The sequence below is a fragment of the Triticum dicoccoides genome, chromosome 3B (genome assembly GCF_002162155.2).
Source record: "Triticum dicoccoides isolate Atlit2015 ecotype Zavitan chromosome 3B, WEW_v2.0, whole genome shotgun sequence".
Lineage (NCBI taxonomy): Eukaryota > Viridiplantae > Streptophyta > Magnoliopsida > Poales > Poaceae > Triticum > Triticum dicoccoides.
In genome coordinates this window covers 501,026,932-501,048,453 of record NC_041385.1, presented here as the reverse complement: position 1 = coordinate 501,048,453, position 21,522 = coordinate 501,026,932, and the positions used below count along the sequence as shown (strand labels likewise).

General features: G+C 43.2%; 1 protein-coding gene across 1 annotated transcript in view; it reads right to left on the bottom strand.

The window, feature by feature from the left end:
* Positions 1-9,575, bottom strand: part of LOC119279609 (glutamate synthase 1 [NADH], chloroplastic-like) — a 39,091-nt gene extending 29,516 nt beyond the window's left edge. The window contains exons 1-2 of the mRNA XM_037560797.1: positions 9,126-9,575; positions 7,342-7,790 (exon numbers count right to left, since the gene is read on the bottom strand). Coding sequence (XP_037416694.1) covers positions 7,342-7,790; positions 9,126-9,575 — 899 coding nt within the window. The remainder of the gene's footprint in view (positions 1-7,341; positions 7,791-9,125) is intronic.
* Between the last annotated feature and the right edge of the window lie 11,947 nt (positions 9,576-21,522).

Sequence of the window (21,522 nt, the reverse complement as noted above, 5' to 3'; positions counted from 1 at the left end):
GAGGGGCCCACGAGACAGGGGGCACGCCTAGTAGGGGGGCGCGCCCTCCTATCTCGTGGCCTCCTCGAGGATCTTCTGACGTGGACTCCAAGTCTCCAAGATCATATTCTTCCAAAAAATCACGCTGCCGAAGGTTTCATTTCGTTTGGACTCCGTTTGATATTCCTTTTCTTTGAAATGCTGAAATAGGCAATAAAACAACAATATGGGCTGGGCCTCCGGTTAATAGGTTAGTCCCAAAAGTAATATAAAAGTGTATAATAAAGCCCATAATCATTCAAAACACATAGTAAAATAGCATGAATGCTTCATAAATTATAGATACGTTGGAGACGTATAAAGCATCCCCAAGCTTAATTCCTACTCGTCCTCGAGTAGGTAAATAACAAATAAAGAATTTATGAAGTGTGAATGCTAGAAGGTGCACAAGTTTGATCAATGATAAATTTAATCACCCTTTCTAGCATGATAATATGTCATAACAGTAGTTCATCTCATAAAACTTTTCACGAACTAGTAACAAGCAATTCACGTGTCAAAGCATAGACCATAAACTTTCTTGAAAACTAGCAAACTTTATTCTTAGTCATCAAACAATTGCAATTCATCTTACTTTCAGGAAGAGTCTATGTCAGAGCTTTGATTTAGCAAACTTCACATACTCAACTATCATATAGTCTTCTACAATTGCTAACACTCACGCAATACTTGTGGTTATGAAGTTTTAATCAGACACAGAGAAAGATTGGGGCTTATAGTGTTGCCTCCAAATGTATTCACCTTTGGGTGATGTCAACAATAATAGTTCATGCTAACGTACATCCAACTGGATATATATATCAGGATCACCCTAACACAAAGTGCTTGCCAAAGGATAAAATGAAAAAGGGAAAGGTGAAGATCACCTTGACTCTTGCAATAAAGTAAAAGACATAAAGTAAAAGATAGGCCCTTCGCAGAGGGAAGCAGAGGTTGTCATGCGCTTTTGGGGTTGGATACACAAAATCTTAATGCGAAAGAACGACACTTTATATTGCCCCTTGTATATGGACCTTTATTATGCAGTCCGTCGCTTTTATTGCTTCCATAACAAGTTCGTACAAAGCTTATTTTCTCCACACTAATAAGTCATGCATATTTAGAGAGCAATTTTTATTGCTTGCACCGATGACAACTTACTTGAATGATCTTATTCAATCCATAGGTAGGTATGGTGGACTCTCATGGCAAAACTGGGTTTTAAGGATATTTGGAAGCACAAGTAGTATCTCTACTTAGTGCTAGGAATTTTTTTGGCTAGCATGAGGGGGAAAGGCAAGCTCAACATGTTTGAATGATCCATGATAATATACTTTAACTGAGATGTGAGAAAACATAACCCATTACGTTGTCTTCCTTGTCCAACATCAACTCTTTAGCATGTCATACATAATGAGTGCTCACAATTATAAAAGATGTCTATGACAATATATTTATATGTGAAATCTCTCTTCCTTCAATATTCTTTCATGAATTGTTCAAATGACTAATACAATGCTTGTTAACCATCAATAAATTTACAACCTCTACTTCTTAGATGTGGAGTCATTACTCCCCATGGGATAAGCAAATGAGGCATATATAATTTCAGATTTATGACATTCAACTCATTCAACCATTTACTCAAAGGATATGAGTGAAGCACACGAGTAAATGAAAAACTACTCAAAAAGATATAAGTGAAGATCAATGAGTAGCTAAATAATTATGCAACTATGTGAAGACTCTCTCTCATTAAAGAATTCATATCTTGGTATTGTATTCAAGCAGCAAGCAAAACAAAATAAAATGACAATGCAAGGATAGCACAACTCATGTGAAGAAGCAAAAACTTAGGCTCAGCCGATACTAACCGATGATTGTTGAAGAGGAAAGGTGGGATGCCTACCGGGGCATCCCCAAGCTTAGATGCTTGAGACTTCTTGAAATATTATCTTGGGGTGCCTTGGGCATCCCCAAGCTTGAACTTTTGTGTCTCTTTAATTCCTCTCGTATCATGGTTTCTTTTTATCAAAAAGCTTCATTCACAACAATCTCAACAAGAACTCGTGAGATAGGTTAGTATAAACCAATGCAAAACCTTATCATTTTCTACTGTAACAAATCACTAAAATTATTATTCAACATTTCATACTAAATGCCTCTGCATATTCAATACTCCTATCCTCAAATGGAATCATTAAACAAGTAAACATATGCAAACGATGCAACCATAACTTCAATCTGCCAAAACAGTACAGTCTGTAAAGAATGCAAGACTATCAATACTTCCCTAACTCCAAAAATTATGAACTAAAATTCCCACTGTAATAAATTCGTCAGATATTAATATGCAAAAAGATTCAACGCTATACCATTCTATGACTTTTTTAGGGATTTTTTGCAACAGCGGTAAACTTTCTGTTTTCAAACAGCAACATGTATACTAGCAAAACAAGCATGGCAAAGCCTATCCTTGACACTTTTATTGAAACTAAAGATGAAAAATATTATTCTAACTAACATCAAGCAAATACTAACACAAGAAAATGACCCTCCAAGCAAAACACATATCATGTGGCGAATAAAAATATAGCTCCAAGTAAAGTTACCGATGAACGAAGACGAAAGAGGGGATGCCTTCCGGGGCATCCCCAAGCTTAGGCTCTTGGTTGTCCTTGGATATTACCTTGGGGTGCCTTGGGCATCCCCAAGCTTAGGCTCTTGCCACTCCTTATTCCATAGTGCATCGAATCCTTACCCAAAACTTGAAAACTTCAACCACACAAAACTCAAAACAAAACTCATAAGCTCCGTTAGTATAAGAAAATAAAACCACCACTTAGGTACTGTAATGAACTCATTATAAATTCATATTGGTGTAAAACCTACTGTATTCCAACTTCTCTATGGTTCATACCACTTAATACTAGCCATAGATGCATCAAAATAAGCAAACAACACCTAGAAAATAGAATCTGTCAAAAACAGAACAGTCTGTAGCAATCTGTATCAAACGTATACCTCTGGAACCCCAAAAATTATGAAATAAATTGATGGACCTAATAAATTTTTCTATTAATCATATGCAAAAAGAATAAACCTAAAATCACTCTCCAGTAAAAAATGGCAGCTAATCTCGTGAGCGCCAAAGTTTCTGTTTTTCACAGCAAGATCATATAAACTTCACCCAAGTCTTCCCAAAGGTTCTACTTGGCACTTTATTGAAACAAAAGCTATAAAACATGATTACTACAGTAGAATAATCATGTGGACACACAAAAACAGTAAGGGTAAATATTGGGTTGTCTCCCAACAAGCACTTTTCTTTAATGCCTCTTTAGCTAGGCATGATGATGGCAATGATGCTCACATAAAAGATAAGAATCGGAACATAACGGGAGCATCATGAAGCATATGACTAGCACATTTAAGCCTAACCCACTTCTTATGCATAGGGATTTTGTGAGCAAACAACTTATGGGAACAATAATCAACTAGCATAGGAAGGTAAAACAAGCATAACCTCAAAACTTTAAGCACATAGAGAGGAAACTTGACATTATTGCAATTCCTACAAGCATATGTTCCTCCCTCATAATAATTTTCAGTAGCATCATGAATGAATTCAACAATATAACCAGCACCTAAAGCATTCTTTTCATGATCTACAAGCATAGAAAATTTACTACTCTCCACATAAGCAAAATTCTTCTCATGAATAATAGTGGGAGCAAACTCAACAAAATAATTATCATGTGAGGCATAATCCAATTGAAAACTAAAATCATGATGACAAGTTTCATGGTTATCATTATTCCTAATAGCATACAAGTCATCACAATAATCATCATAGATAGCAACTTTTTTCTCATAATCAATTGGAACCTCTTCCGAAATAGTGGAATCATCACTAAATAAAGTTGACACTCTTCCAAATTCACTTTCATATTCATCACAATAAAATTCAACATCCTCCAAAATAGTGGGATCACTAATTCCTAAAGTTGACACTCTTACAAACCCATTTTCATCAATATAATCATCATAGGTAGGAGGCATGCTATCATCATAACAACTTTGCATATCAAAACTTGGGATGCTAAAAATATCATCTTCACTAAACGTAGTATCCCCAAGCTTGGGACAAACATTAATTTCAGAAAATATATTCTCAAATATTTCATACTCATCAAACATAGCTTCCCCAAGCTTGGGCCCTTTCATATCATAAGCATAATCACTCTCATCCTTAAAAATATTGATAGTACCAATAGTATAGCAATTATCATCATCACAATGAGTAGTAGGAGCAACATCATTTGGGAGGGATACCTTTCTACCTTTGTTGCTCCTTCTTTTCTTTTTCTTCTTCATATTATGTGTGGGTTCAACCTTCCTCTTTGAGCTCCTTATTGATGAGATTGGTTGAATAGAAAGCTCCTCCTCGTTACCTGATTCATCATGACAAATAATAGGAGGACATTGGGAAGTCTCTTTCCTTTCATTAGTATTTTCATCATCTTCTATTTGCTTTCTTTTCTTTAGGTAATTGGCAATATAAGGATTTTCAACGCAATTCTCCGCACAAAACATATAAATCTTTTCTAGATCAATATCAAGGAATTTCTTATGGGCAAATTCTGGAAGGTCCTTAAGTAAACGTTTCAACTCTTCATAACCCAAAAGTAAACTAAGTTAATTATAATGAGCAAGGGAGATAAAATCATCACAATTTTTGGACACGATTCGATCATGAAACAATTTGCATAGGAGATGTAAACGACCACGTTCATTGCAAAGTTCACAAGTACGGCAAAGGAATTTTAAATTTTCAGCACTCACACCTAGCCTTGCATGCAACCATTTAGTTTCTAAATGCTTATGCCTCTTGCAATAAATATCTTCTCTATTTGGTGTGTTCATGCAAACATGCACTCCACAATAGTTGACATGCTCATAAGATATATTTTCATCATGACTAGAGCAATCATCATTAGTACTATGAATATTCAAGGAGTTTATACTAACAACATTGCAATCATGCTCATCATTCAAAGATTTAGTACCAAGCATTCTAAAGCATTCTTCTTCTAGCACTTGAGCACAATTTTCCTTTCCATCATACTCATGAAAGATATTAAAAAGACGAAGCGTATGAGACAAACTTAACTCCAACTTTTGTAGTTTTCTTTTATAAACTAAACTAGTGACAAAACAAGAAACAAAAAGACTCGATTGCAAGATCTAAAGATATACCTTCAAGCACTCATCTCGCCAGAAAAGAGCTTAGTGGATGGGGTGTGAGTGAGTGCCCTTTACTTAGCCTCCCCGGCAACGGCGCCAGAAAAGAGCTTGATGTCTACTACACAACCTTCTTCTTGTAGGCGTTGTTGGGCCTGCAAGTGCACAGGTTTGTAGGACAGTAGCAAATTTCCCTCAAGTGGATGACCTAAGGTTTATCAATCCGTAGAAGGCGTAGGATGAAGATGGTCTCTCTCAAGCAACCCTGCAACCAAATAACAAAGAGTCTCTTGTGTCCCCAACACACCCAATACAATGGTAAACTGCATAGGTGCACTAGTTCGACGAAGAGATGGTGATACAAGTGCAAAATAGATAGTAGATATAGGTTTTTGTAATCTGAAATTATAAAAACAGCAAGGTAACAAGTGGTAAAAGTGAGCGTAAACGGTATTGCAATGATAGGAAACAAGGCCTAGGGTTCATACTTTCACTAGTGCAAGTTCTCTCAACAATAATAACATAGATAGATCATATAACAAACCCTCAACTTGCAATAAAGAGTCACTCCAAAGCCACTAATAGCAGAGAACAAGCGTAGAGATTATGGTAGGGTACGGAACCACCTCAAAGTTATTCTTTCAGATCAATCTATAAAAGAGTTCGTACTAGAATAACACCTTAAGACACAAATCAACCAAAACCCTAATGTCACCTAGATACTCCATTGTCACCTCAAGTATCCGTGGGCATGATTATACGATATGCATCACACAATCTCAGATTCATCCAACCAACACAAAGTACTTCAAAGAGTGCCCCAAAGTTTCTACCGGAGAGTCAAGAACGTGTGCCAACCCCTATGCATAGGTTCATGGGCGGAACCCGCAAGTTGGTCACCAAAACATACATCAAGAGGCACATGATATCCCATTGTCACCACAGACAAGCACGGCAAGACATACATCAAGTGTTCTCATAAAAGACTCAATCCGATAAGATAACTTCAAAGGGAAACTCAATTCATCACAAGAGAGTAGAGGGGGAGAAACATCATAAGATCCCACTACAATAGCAAAGCTCGGGATACATCAAGATCATGCCATAGAGGGAACACGAGAGAGAACACGAGAGAGAGAGATCAAACACATAGCTACTGGTACATACCCTTAGCCCCGAGGGTGAACTACTCCCTCCTCATCATGGATAGCGCCGGGATGATGAAGATGGCCACCGGTGAAGGATCCCCCCTACGGCAGGGTGCTGGGAAGGGCTCCTGAGAGGTTTTTGGTGGCTACAGAGGCTTGCGGCGGCGGAACTCCCGATCTATCTTCTCCGTGGATGTTTTTAGGGTACGTGGGACTATATAGGCGAAAGAAGTCGGTCGGGGGGTGCTTGAGGGGCCCACGAGACAGGGGGGCGCGCCCAGTAGGGGGGGGGGCGCCCTCCTATCTTGTGGCCTCCTCGAGGATCTTCTGACGTGGACTCCAAGTCTCCAGGATCATATTCTTCCCAAAAAAATCACGCTACCGAAGGTTTCATTCCGTTTGGACTCCGTTTGATATTCCTTTTCTTCGAAATACTGAAACAAGCAATAAAACAACAATATGGGCTAGGCCTCCGGTTAATAGGTTAGTCCCAAAAGTAATATAAAAGTGTATAATAAAGCCCATAATCATTCAAAACACATAGTAAGATAGCATGAATGCTTCATAAATTATAGATACGTTGGAAACGTATTAAAGACGAGCCATGAGCTGACTGAGGAGACCAGCCGTACATGCCGTCAGGATGATGTCGTCGACATAGAGCAGCAAGTAGGCCATGTCAGAGCTCTGATGGTAGACGCAGAGCGAGGCATCCAAGCGGGTAGAGCGAAACCCAAGCTCGTGGAGAAACGTCGCGTTACGCTGGTACCAAGCGCGCGGAGCCTGCTTGAGTCTGTACAAGGACCGCGAAAGCAGACACACGTGGTCGGGAAGCGCGGGGTCAACGAACCCGGTGGGCTGCTGGCAGAAGACCTGCTCCTCGAGGTGACCATGGAGGAAGGCGTTGGAGACGTCCATCTGGTGCACCGGCCAAGCACGGGAGACCACAAGGTGGAGAACCGTGCGTATCGTGTCGGGCTTGACGATCGTAGCAAAGGTGTTGGTGAAGTCGATGCCAGCACGCTGTCGGAAGCCACGAACGACCCAGCGCGCTTCGTAGCGATCAAGGGTACCATCGGGACGAAGCTTGTGTTTAAAGACCCACTTCCCGGTAATCATGTTGGCGTGCCGGGGACGGGCAACAAGCTGCCATGTCCGGTTGTGCAACAGGGCGTCAAACTCCTCTTGCATCACGGGGCCGCGGGGCCTGCGGGCGCCAACGTCGGGGGCGCCGGGGGCGCCAGCGCCGCGGCTGTAGGAGGCACCGCATGCGGGGGCGCACCTCAAAGCCAGGGGCGGGCCAAGAGAGGTGCGCGAGCGCCCTGGGAGAGGCGTCGAGGAGCCCACATCACCGGTGGCGGGAGGAACAGGCGGGGGTACCTGCTGAAACAGAAACACATGCTCATCAAAGTAAACGTGCCGGGAAGTGAACACACGATGGAAGACGGGATCGTATCACCGATATCCCTTGGAGTTGGAGGGGTAGCCGATGAAGATGCAAGCGACCGAACGAGGTGCGAGTTTGTGAGGAGCGGAGTCGGCAGTGCTAGAATAGCAAAGGCACCCAAAAATACGCAAGCCATCATAAGATGGGGGCGTAAGGAAGAGAAGATGGTGAGGTGCATAGTTCCACCGTGGATGGCAGGGGCGAAGGTTAAGGAAAAGCGATGCAGTAGCGAGTGCGTCCGGCCAGAAATGAGGCGGCACATTAGCATGGAACAGGAGCGTGCAAACATAGTCGTTCAGAGTGCGAAGGACGCGTTCGGCTCGACCGTTCTGCTGTGAAGTATACGGGCATGTGAGATGAAAAACTATACCGTGGTGTGACAGAAAGGTGCGGAAAGCAAGGTTGTCGAACTCTTTTCCATTGTCAGTCTGAAGAGCAAGGATGGGACGCCCAAACTGTGTGCTGACATAGGAGTAAAAAGCAGTCAAAGTGGAGAGTGCATCTGACTTTCGTCATAAAGGAAATGTCCACACATAGTGAGAATAATCATCAAGGATAACCAGATAATATAAGTAGCCCGAGTTACTGGGAACCGGAGAGGTCCACACATCGCTATGAATCAACTGAAAAGAAAAAGAAGCTATGGTGGTGGAGTTATTAAACGGGAGGCGAACATGTTTGCCGACATGACATGCATGACAGGTGTGATCCTCTATCTTCTTACAACTGAAACTGAAACTCCTAAGAATATGAGCAAGTGTGATGGGGTTGGGATGACCCAGACGAGCATGCCAGAGATCGACGCCGGCGGAGAGATCAACCGGTGCGGTGGTGGAGGAAGACGACAAAAGCACCAGATAGAGCTTGTCGAGGTTGTCACATCAGTGAAGTGCCATCCTGGTTCGAGTGTCCTTGACACAAAAACCAAGCTCGTCAAATTCAACAGTAGCAGGATTTTCATGAGTTAAACAATGAACGGAAACAAGGTTCTTAATAAGATGAGGTGACACAAGTATGTTAGACAAAGTAATAGGCATGGAATTAGAAGGAAAAGAAGTGTGCCCAACATGTGTAATAGGGAGTGTGGAGCCATCGCCGACAATGATGTGGCGGTCGGTGGTGATGGGAGTGAAGGAGGCAAGATTACCAGGATGAGCAAACATGTGAGCCGTAGCCCCGGTGTCCATGTACCAATCACCGCCTCAAGTGTAGTTGTTCGGTGTAGGCGCAATATGCAGTGCGGCGAGGAGTGTCGGATCCCAAGGCACTGGTGGCAGGGCCGGTGAGGGCGGCGGCGGGGCCGCAGGGAGGCCGTAGGCGCCGCTCAGCTGCGGTGGTGGGTATCCTCCATACGGCTGCGGAGCCGCGTAGTACGCATGATGCGTCGACGGGCGCGGCACGGGAAGGGTCGGTGCAGGAGCCCGTGGAACCGGCATGGTGTAGGAATGAACAACACCAGTCCACGAGTTGTAGCCGGAGGCCCACGGAGGGGGCACCTGGAACTGCTGCTGCTGACGGGGCTGGCTGATGCCCTGTGACTGCTGCTGCTGACCGCCGCGATGGCCCCCACCGTGCCGGCCCCCGTGGCACCATTCGTCGGGAGGGGCAGGAGGGGCGGGCGGTCCATAGGGCAGTGGAAGCAGCCTCGGCTGCTGGGGCGCCGGGTACGGCGGCGGCGCCGGGTGGCGCGGAGGCGTGGCCGGGGAGGCTGGAGGCATTGAGGGCCCGCCGTGGGTGGTGCCGGCGGCGAGGGCGGTGTGGACCTACTTCATCCACCGCTCTTCTAGGCGGAGGTACGCAACGAACTTGGTGAAGGACGGGTTCGGGATGAGGCTGAGGTTCACCGCGGTGTTGCCGAAGTCCTCGTTGAGCCTGGCGGTGAGCGTGCTGAGAAGGAGGTTGCCATTGATCCTCGCGCCAATATCGCGGAGCTCATCAGCGAGAGTCTTCAGGCGGCGACAATAGTCGTCGACGAAGGTGTTATCCTGGTGACACCCAGAAAACTCTTGCTGCAAAAAAACACGACGCTGGAGTTGGTTGTCGGTGAAGAGCCCGTTCAGCTTGGTCCACACGGCGTAGGCATCGTCACCATCCTGCACGACCGTCTGAAAGAGGTCCATAGAGATGGTGAGGAAGAACCAGCGGATGATCATGGTGTCGATGGTGGACCAGTCATGGAACTCGGGGACGAGGCTGGAGTCAACGGTGCCGTCCACGTGGTCGATGAGGTGATACTCCCGGAACACGAGGGAAAAATATGTCTTCCACGTGTAGTAGGAGGAGTCCGCCTGGGAGAGGCAAACCGGCACCCGCTTGAAGATGTTCAGGTTGCGGTTGTCGTTCACGTTGGGAGGGTTGGCGTCATCGAACGGGTTGAAGTTGGTGGACGCGGAGGAGGTGACGGACGACGACATGGCAACAGTAGCAGACGGCCCCGACGATGCGGAGCGAGCGAGCGAAGCAGACGATCGGGCGAGTGGCTGGCAACGCTAGGCGAGCGGCTGGCGGGGCTGGCGGCGCGATCACGCGGGCGATGTAGCGGCAATGGCGGGTGGCAATGCGATGGATTGGGTGCTAGCGGCTAGCGACAAGGCGATGCGCGCGGCTGGGAATTGCAGCTTGTGGCGTTGCAATGATTGGGACTAGCTAGCTACATGCAAGCAATGGATCGGGGCTAGCTAGCTACGTGCAAGCGATGGATCAGGGCTAGCTACGCGCGCGGCTGGCGGCGTTGCGATGGATCTGCTGCTAGCGACGCGTGCGTTTGGGAGTTGGAGCGGCGGCCGGCGCGGGAGCGCGGGCGGTGGCGGCTGGGTGGGGGCGGCGGCGGCGGCCGGCGGGGAGGAGACGCGCGGCGGCGGCGGAAGCGAGAACGAAACCTACGGGGAACAAACTCCCTTAGGCCTAAACATGGACCGAAAGTGGGCTGCAGTTTTAATTGCGCCAGCCGGGTCTTGAACTCAAGACGTCTTGGCTCTGATACCATGTAGATTATGAGAATTGCATGATGTATTGCTCTTCGTGCATACGCACGTATATATGATGTACAAAGGTGGGCCACGGACCTCAATTATACAAGGAATTAGGAGGCGGGCCCAATACACAATATGCACATGACACATACTCAACACCAGGTTGCGACAAGTGGCACGCTGCATGTGCGCCATTTATCGCAATATTTCCCCTTTTTTCGTAGATCGTTTATTCAAATGTTTTATCTCTTTAACCGTGCGTCCAAATCTCGAACTGTGTCCACCATTAGATTCCTCGTGTCGCGCTCTTCAAAACCAGATCCCATGTTGATAGGTTTTGACGAACTTTTTTTCACGGAAAAAATGGACGAAAAAACTGAATCGGGAGCACGGGTTTTCCCCCTCTCCGAAATAGGCACGCCCGTGCCTGTGATGAAATCACAACCGTGCCTCCCGCGGAAGCAAAACTGTGACTCTCGCGAAAGGAAAAAAAAGAAAACACGTTTTTTCGTTTCCGAGGAGGCACGGCCGTGACTCTCGCAAAAGCACAACCGTGCCTTTCGCGGAAGAAAAACCATGACTCTCGCGAAAGAAAAAACGTGTTTTCTTCATTTCCAAGAGGCACGGCTGTGACTCTCGCGAAAGTACAACCGTGCCTCTCGCGGAAGCATAACCGTGACTAAGGATGGCAATGGGTCGGGTTAGGATTGGGTTGAACAATATCAAATCCATATCCATATCCATGAAGATAGTCTTTGCCCACCCATGGGACGGCCATGACTCTCGCGAAAGCAAAACCGTGACTCTCGCAAAATAAAGAGAAATAAAAAATGTCCATGTGATGGTCAAACCCCTTTGACCGGACGAAAACGGCACGGAGGGGTATTTCCATAACGCCCTCTAACGGAAGAGGGACATAGTTGAGCACTGTTTTTATTAGGGGTAAAGATGATGTCGGGTCGAAATTAAGGGGGGAATGGAATTGGCCCAATAATCTTTCCCTCGGTAAAGAACCAAATTTATCGAATCGGAATGAGGCGAGACACAAACAATTTGAATAGTTCTTCCACACACACAAAGCAAATGCTTACACCCAACAAAGGTAAGGAGGTCGTCACTCTCCTTGTTCTTGCCAGTTGCAAGAATTAAATCTAGTAGTGATAGGCAAACAAATAAAAAGTAAAAGAAAGCAAAACAAAATAGTAAGGCAACTGTAGGATTCTTAAATCTGAGAATGGACCCGGGGGCCATAGATTCACTAGAGGCATCTCTCTCATAAGGATAGCATCGGCGGGTAAACAAATTATAGTTGGGCATTTGACAAAATTATGCATAGTTATGATGATCATCCAAGGCATAATCAATACATGGCATTACACCCGTGACAAGTAGACCGCTAATCCAACTGCATCTACTACTATTACTCCACCCCAAGACCGTTATCGTGTGTGCAAATCAAAGTATTAAGTTCATGATAAACAGAGTAGCGCATTAAGCAAGATGACATAATGTCAACAAAGTAAGACCAAGCAATATGACAGAACCCCGTCGTTTTATCCTTGGTAGCAATAATACAATACTTGCCTTTGCCCATCCTGTCACATGGGCAAGATCCCCGCAAAATTGAACCTACCACAAAGCACCTCTCCCGCTGAAGATGAATCAGTCTACGTGGGAAAAATATACGGATTGATTGGAGAGAAATACAAAGCTATAAAATTACGCGGCAAATAAATCTCAAGAGACTCGAATAGTTCAAGTTCAATGGATAATACTGATCATAAACCTACAATTCATCAGATTCTAGCAAACACACCAAAAAAGATTACATCAGATTGATCTCATAGAAGATCACTATATTGAAGATCAAAAGAGAGATACTACTATGGACCCTTTGGTCCTGAAGGAACTACTCGCGCATCATCGTGAAGGTAGCAAGGTTGATGAAGATTGCCTCCTGTAAGTGCATCTAGTGCCACCCCTAGTTGGTTTTGGAGTATTGACGACAAACGTGGTTGAGGGACTAATGTGTTTGTAAGAATTGCAGGATAACATAGGTAGAGGTCCCTCATTGATTCGGTTTACTTATCAGAGATGACCCCTAAAAATGTATGAATACATTGAAGACAATGGTGGTTTGTGAAGACATTCACGTTGAAGATAATGACGTGTGAAGACATTCACATGAAGACAATGGAGTGCGAAGACATAGTTTCTTTTGTAGTTTCAGTTTCCTTTTTTCTTGAGTCATAGGAACCACCGCACTGTTAAGTGGGGTCCAAGCGAACAAAGTCAGAAGACCGACGTGATGCTCAACCCAAATCCTATGTCTTCAAGTGAAGACAATGAGAGAAAATCTTATCCAGAGTTGGATGAGTCAGCTTGGCTTGTATACCAAGTCAAGTTGTCGCATGTATTTGAAATACGGCCGTTGGACACGTGTCAGTTCCTTAGTGACCAGGGTCATTTTGTACATATCATGTCGGGTTGCCTCCTGGCTATAAATAGCCCACCCCCTACACCATAGATTGGTGGCTGCTCAGAGTTAGTGCACAACTTTTGTCGTTTGAGAGCAACCCACCTCTGAAGCCTTTGAGAGAGAAAATCCTTGCGAAGACAAAGCCCAAAACACCCAGATCCAAAGAATGTTAGGCATCACTGAAGTCTTTCTGTCCGCGTGACCTGAAGACTTATTACACTTGAGGACTGTGTATCCTCTAGCCGGTTAGGCCTCATGTTCTGAGGATCCAAGAGTCATTGTGGATCGTCGGTGAACGGAGTTTGTGAAGGTTTGGAAGTCTACCTTGAAGACTTACCTGAGTGATTGGGCGAGGACTAAGTGTCCTTAGCTCAAGGGGAATAAGGTAAAGATGGGGTCTTTTGAGTTCAATCTCAGCATACATAACCAAATGTACAGTTGTCATAGCAAATAGAACTGGTCTACCAAATCATTGTCTTCACCAAGCAACTGGTTCTATCCCCTACCTCCTTTACATTTCAGTTTGTCTTCGTGAAGTCATTGCTTGCTTGCCTGATCTGTTTGACTTCACTGTGCGAAGACTTTGACCTGTTTGGCTTCATACTATCTTCCATTCCGATCTGCTCTACGTAGCTACATTAGTCTTCGTGCTTTCTTTGTATTGTATACTTGACTATGGTCTGTTTAGTGTAGTTTATCTTCTGCTGCATATCACATAGGTGTTGTTGGTTGTATATCTTCGAAGATCTTGCATATTTTGAAGACTTCCATAAAAATCTCCTATTCACCCCCTCTAATCGATAACTAGCACTTTCAATTAGTATCAGAGCAAGGTGCTCCATTGTTCTGTGTTATTCGGATTAACCACCTGGAGTTTTAGCTATGTTGACTGTAGGGATAATCAAGGTCTCCGTTGCGTGACCCGTCTTTGATGGCACTAATTACCCCTACTAGAAGAATAAGATGCGCATGCATCTTGAAGCCATTCACAATGACCTCTGGTATGTCGTCAAGACTGGAGTTCCCAAAGTCGGTGAAGGTGTCACCGCGACTGATGTGAAGAGATTCGCGCAATTGGACTCGACCGCCAAGAACATCATATGTGGTCATCTGACCAAGGGGCAGTATGGCCGCGTGAGTTATCTGGAATCTGCGAAGCTAGTCCGGGACTGGCTATTCAAGGTCAACGAAGGTGGCTCAACACAAAGAGACTCAAGGATTGATGTGCTACGCAATCTCTTCAACAAATTCAACCCTTACCTAACCTTTTTACTCCAACTAAGATTAAAGCTTTCAAGATGATTGAATTAGCTCGCTTACAGAATAAGTATCTCACACAGGAGAATATTTTGTTGAAGGATCATATCGTCGGACTCAAGGGCATTATCCGCAAGTTGGGGGAGCTTTTACACTCAATGTGCGACTATCCACCATCATCTTCACCACCTCCATCACCTCCGAGGACATAATCACATGGGTATGGGCACTCCCCTTGGCAACTTCCAAGCTTGGGGGAGGTGCCCCGGTATCGTATCACCATCACACTCCTATCTTTACCATTTTGTTTAGTTTGATCCTTTTAGTAGTATCTTGATTTAGTAGATTGAAGTTTCAGTATCAATTAGTTTTGAGTTTTGCTTTGTGATCTCTTTATGTAATTGAGTCTGTGAGCTATCTATAATAGAGACTAGTGTTGAGTCAAGGGCTTTGCTATCTTGCCATGATCGTGAGAAAATAGAAAGAATAAAAAGAATAAAAGAGTTCATGTTGATCTTATGGATAGTAATGACTTCACACATAGAAAGTATGAGGCGTAAAAGTTGTTGAGAGTTGACAAACGTAGTTTTGGTCATCGTTGCAATTAATAGGAAGTAATAAGGAAAGAGAGGTTTTCACATGCAAATATATTATCATGGACATCTTTTATGATTGGGAGCACTCATTAAGTATGACATGCTAAAAGAGTTGATGTTGGACAAGGAAGACAACGTAATGGTTTATGTTTTCTCACATCTCAGTTAAAGTATATATTGTCATTGATCTTCCCAACATGTTGAGCTTGCCTTTCCCCCTCATACTAGCCAAATTCCTTGCACCAAGTAGAGATACTACTTGTGCCTCCAAATATCCTTAAACCAGTTTTGCCATGAGAGTCCACCATACCTACCTATGGATTGAGTAAGATCCTTCAAGTAAGTTGTCATGTTGCAGGCAATAAAAATTGCCCTCTAAATATGTATGACTTATTAGTGCAGAGAAAATAAGCTTTATACGAGCTTGTTATGGAAGCAATAAAAGCAACAGACTGCATAATAAAGGTCCATATACAAGTGGCAATATAAAGTGACGTTCTTTTGCATTAAGATTTTGTGCATCCAACCCTAAAAGCACATGACAACCTCTGCTTCCCTCTGCGAAGGGCCTATCTTTTACTTTATGTTTTTAGATGCTTGAGTCAAGGTGATCTTCACCTTTCCCTTTTTCATTTTATCCTTTGGCAAGCTCCTCGTGTTTGAAAGATCTTGATATATATATATATATATATATATATATATATATATATATATATATATATCCAATTGGATGTAAGTTAGCATGAATAATTATTGTTGACATCACCCAAAGGTGAATACGTTGGGAGGCAACACAATAAGCCCCTATCTTTCCCAGTGTCTGGTTGAAACTCCATAACCACAAGTATTGCGTGAGTGTTAGCAATTGTAGAAGACTACATGATGGTTGAGTATGTGGACTTGCTGAAAGGCTCTATTCTTGACTCTTTCTGATGTTATGATAAATTGCAATTGCTTCAATGACTGAGATTTTAGTTTGTTAGTTCCCAATGAAGTTTCTGAACCATACTTGACATTGAATTGATTGTTACTTGAGCATAGGAAATCTTATGATAAAATCTATTTATGTTGCTGTTATGAGAATGATCATGATGCCCTCATGTCCGTATTTTATTTTTATCGACACCTCTATCTCTAAACATGTGGACATATTTTTTGATTTCGGCTTTCGCTTGAGGACAAGCGAGGTCTAAGCTTGGGGGAGTTGATACGTCCATTTTGCATCATGCTTTTATATCGATATTTATTGCATTATGGGCTGTTATTACACATTATATCTCAATACTTATGACTATTCTCTCTTATTTTAAAAGGTTTACCATGAAGAGGGGGAATGCCGACAGCTGGAATTCTGGCTGGAAAAGGAGCAAATATTGGAAACCTATTCTGCACAGCTCCAAAAATCCTGAAACTCCACGAAAGCTATTTTTGGCATTAATAAGAATTATTGAGCGAAGAAAGCACACGAGGGGGCCCACACCCTGGCCAGGAGGGTGGGGGGCGCGCCCACCCCTACTGGGTGCGCCCCCCTGTCTTCTGGCCCCCCTGGTGGCCCTCCGGTGCCCATCTTCTACTATATGAAGGCTTTTACCCTGGGAAAAATCAGAGGCAAGCTTACAAGACGAAACTCCGCCGCCACGATGCGGAACCTTGGCAGAACCAATCTAGAGCTCTGGCAGCGCTGTTCTGTCGAGGAAACTTCCCTCCGGGAGGGGGAAATCATCACCATCGTCATCACCAACGATCCTCTCATCGGGAGGGGGTCAATCTCCATCAACATCTTCACCAGCACCATCTCCTCTCAAACCCTAGTTCATCTCTTGTATCCAATCTTGTATCAAAACCACAAATTGGTACCTGTGGGTTGCTAGTAGTGTTGATTACTCCTTGTAGTTGATGCTAATTGGTTTACTTGGTGGAAGATCATATGTTCAGATCCTTAATGCATATTATTACTCCTATGATTATGAACATGAATATGCTTTGTGAGTAGTTACGTTTGTTCCTGAGGACATGGGTGAAGTCTTGCTATTAGTAGTCATGTGAATTGGGTATTCGTTTGATATTTTGATGATATGTATGTTGTCTTTCCTCTAGTGGTGTTATGTGAACGTCGACTACATGACACTTCACCATTATTTGGGCCTAAAGGAAGGCATTGGGAAGTAATAAGTAGATGATGGGTTGCTAGAGTGACAGAAGATTAAACCCTAGTTTATGCGTTGCTTCGTAAGGGGCTGATTTGGATCCATATGTCTAATGCTGTGGTTAGGTTTACCTTAATACTTCTTTTGTAGTTGCGGATGCTTGCAATAGGAGTTAATCATAAGTGGGTTGCTCGTCCAAGTAAGAGTAGTACCCAAGCACCGGTCCACCCACATATCAAATTATCGAAGTACCGAACGCGAATCATATGAGCGTGATGAAAACTAGCTTGAAGATAATTCCCATGTGTCCCCGGGAGCTCTTTTATCATTATAAGAAATTGTCCAGGCTTGTCCTTTGCTACAAAAAGGATTGGGCCACCTTGCTGCACTTTATTTACTTTCATTGCTTGTTACTCGTCACAATTTATCTTATCACAAAACTATCTGTTACCTATAATTTCAGTGCTTGCAGAGAAAACCTTACTGAAAACCGCTTGTCATTTCCTTCTGCTCCTCGTTGGGTTTGACACTCTTACTTATCGAAAGGACTACGATAGATCCCCTACAATTGTGGGTCATCAAGACTCTTTTCTGGCACCGTTGCCGGGGAGTGAAGCGCCTTTGGTGAGTGGAACTTGGTAAGGAAACATTTATATAGTGTGCTGAAATTTTCTGTCACTTGTTACTATGGAAACTAATCCTTTGAGGGGCTTGTTCGGGGTATCTTCACCCCGACCAGAAGAGCAAAGAATTTCTCCTCCACCTACTGGATCTACTGAAAATATTTACTTTGAGATTCCTCCGGGTATGATAGAGAAACTGCTAGCTAATCCCTTTGCAGGAGATGTAACATTGCATCCTGATTTACACCTTATCTTTGTGGATGAAGTTTGTGGATTATTTAAGCTTGCAGGTATCCGCGATGATGTTGTCAAGAGGAAGGTCTTCCCTTTATCTTTGAAGGGAGATGCATTGGCATGGTATAGGCTATGTGATGATATGGGATCTTGGAATTATAAACGATTGGAGTTGGAATTTCACCAGAAGTTCTATCCTATGCATCTTGTTCAACATGATCGTGATTACATATATAATTTCTGGCCTCGCGAAGGAGAAAGCATCTCTCAAGCTTGGGGGAGGCTTAAGTCAATGCTATATTCATGCCCCAATCATGAGCTCTCAAGAGAAATGATTATTCAAAAATTTATGCTCGGCTTTCTCCCAATAATCGCAACATGCTCGATACTTCCTATGCTGGTTCTTATATGCTGAAGACTATGAATTCAAAAAGACTTATTGGAAAGAATTAAACGCAACTCTGAAGATTGGGGTTCCGACGATGGTAAGGAGTCAGGTATGACACCTAAGTTTGATTGTGTTAAATCTTTTATGGATACCGATGTTTTTCGTGGATTTAGTGCTAAGTATGGACTTGACTCTGAGATAGTAGCTTGTTTCTGTGAATCTTTTGCTACTCACGTTGATCTCCCTAAGGAGAAGTGGTTTAAATATAATCCTCCCGTTGAAGTAAAAGTAGTTGCACCTATTACAGTTGAAGAAAAGACTATCACTTATAGTGATCCTATTGTTCCTACTACTTATGTTGAGAAACCTCCTTTTCCTGTTAGGATAAAGGATCATGCTAAAACTTCAAGTGTTGTTCATAAGAGTAATACTAGGACTTATACACCTCGTGAGAAAATTAAAGTTGAACCTAGTATTCCTATGGTTAAAGATCTCTTGGATGATGATTTAGATGGGCATGTTATTTATTTTTGTGGTGAGACTGCTAATATTGTTGAACCAGATGCTAAGATACATAGACCTGTTGTAGGCATGCCTGTTATTTCTGTTAAAATAGGAGATCATTGTTATCATGGCTTATGTGATATGGGTGCTAGTGCTAGTGCAATACCCTATGACTTATATAAAGAAATTATGCATGATATTGCACCCGTTGAATTGGAAGGTATTGATGTTACTATCAAGCTTGCCAATAGAGATACTATTTCACCAGTTGGGATTGTTAGAGATGTCGAAGTCTTGTGTGGGAAGGTTAAATACCCTGCTGATTTTGTCGTTCTTAGTTCCCCACAAGATGATTTTTGTCCCATTATTTTTGGTAGACCCTTCTTGAATACTGTTAATGCTAGGATTGATTGTGAAAAGGATACTGTTACAATTGGTTTACAGGATGTGTTTCATGAGTTTAATTTTGCTAAGTTTTGTAGACAACCTCATGATAGAGAATCACCTAGCAAGGATGAGATTATTGGTCTTGCTTCTATTGCTGTGCCTCCTACTGATCTGTTAGAACAATATTTGCTAGACCATGAAAATGATATGTTTATGAAGGAAAGAAGGGAAATAGATGAAGTGTTCCTTCAACAGGAACCTATTCTGAAATACAATCTACCTGTTGAAATCCTGAAAGTGCGTTATATCGACTAGAGGGGGTGAATAGGCGATTTTTATGAATTCTTCACTGAGGAATTTGCTGGTGAGGAAATTTCTAAATGAAGAACTACTTGTAGCGGAATAAGTACTCAAAAGTAAACATAGCAGAACACACGCATAGTCATCATGATGAAATGAAGACAAGCACAGAGTACAGAAAGCGTAAACACAGGATAACACAAGGAAGAAGACGGACAGACTGAAGAAATAGAACTGAGGAAATTGAGAAAGTCTTCAGTCAATGTCTTCAGACAGATATGAACAGGAACACAACAACATACATGAGGAAATGAAAGAGTTGAGGAAATAGAACCAGGAAGCTCGGTGAAGACAATGATTTGGTAGACCAGTTCCAACTGTTGTCTCAGTTGTACATCTGGTTGGAGCGGATGAGTATTTAAACTCGAGGACACACAGTCCCGGCACACAGTCCTCACCGTATTCTCCTTGAGCTAAGGTCACACAAACCTCGCCCAATCACTCGTGGTAAGTCTTCAGGTGACTTCCGAACCTTCACAAACTCGGTCACTCGGTGATCCACAATTCCTCTTGGATGCTCTAGACCTTGACGCCTAACCATCTGGAAGAAGCACAGTCTTCAAAGGAAACAAGCATCGGATCCATGCAGGATCAATCTCTTCAGTGATGCTCAATCACTTTGGGGTTTGTAGGTTGGGGTTTGGGTTTTTCCTCACTTGATGATTTCGCTCAAAGTCCTCGGAGGATGGGTTGCTCTCAAATGAGAAGTGTCAGTTTCTCTCGGAGCAGCCAACCAGCTAGTGGTTGTAGGGGGTGGCTATTTATAGCCTAGGGAGCAGCCCGGCATGATAAGACATAAATGCACTTGTCTGATATGATCGTTAGGTGGGTAGATATTTTGGGACAGCTGGCGCATAGTGAAGGAAATATGCCCTAGAGGCAATAATAAAGTTATTATTTATTTCCTTATTTCATGATAAATGTTTATTATTCATGCTAGAATTGTATTAACCGGAAACATAATACATGTGTGAATACATAGACAAACATAGTGTCCCTAGTATGCCTCTACTTGACTAGCTCGTTAATTAAAGATGGTTAAGTTTCCTAACCATAGACATGAGTTGTCATTTGATTAATGGGATCACATCATTAGGAGAATGATGTGATTGACTTGACCCATTCTGTTAGCTTAGCATTTGATCGTTTAGTATGTTGCTATTGCTTTCTTCATGACTTATACTTGTTCCTATAACTATGAGATTATGCAACTCCCGTTTACCGTAGGAACACTTTGTGTGCTACCAAACGTCACAACGTAACTGGGTGATTATAAAGGAGCTCTACAGGTGTCTCCGAAGGTACATGTTGAGTTGGCGTATTTCGAGATTAGGATTTGCCACTCTGATTGTCGGAGAGGTATCTCTGGGCCCTCTCGGTAATGCACATCACTATAAGCCTTGCAAGCAATGTGACTAATGAGTTAGTTGTGGGATGATGCATTACATAATGAGTAAAGAGACTTGCCGGTAACGAGATTGAACTAGGTATTGGGATACCGACGATCGAATCTCGGACAAGTAACATACCGATGACAAAGGGAACAACGTATGTTGTTATGCGGTCTGACCGATAAAGATCTTCGTAGAATATGTGGGAGCCAATATGAGCATCCAGGTTCCGCTATTGGTTATTAACCGGAGGCGTGTCTCGGTCATGTCTACATAGTTCTCGAACCCGTAGGGTCCGCACGCTTAAGGTTTCGATGATAGTTATAT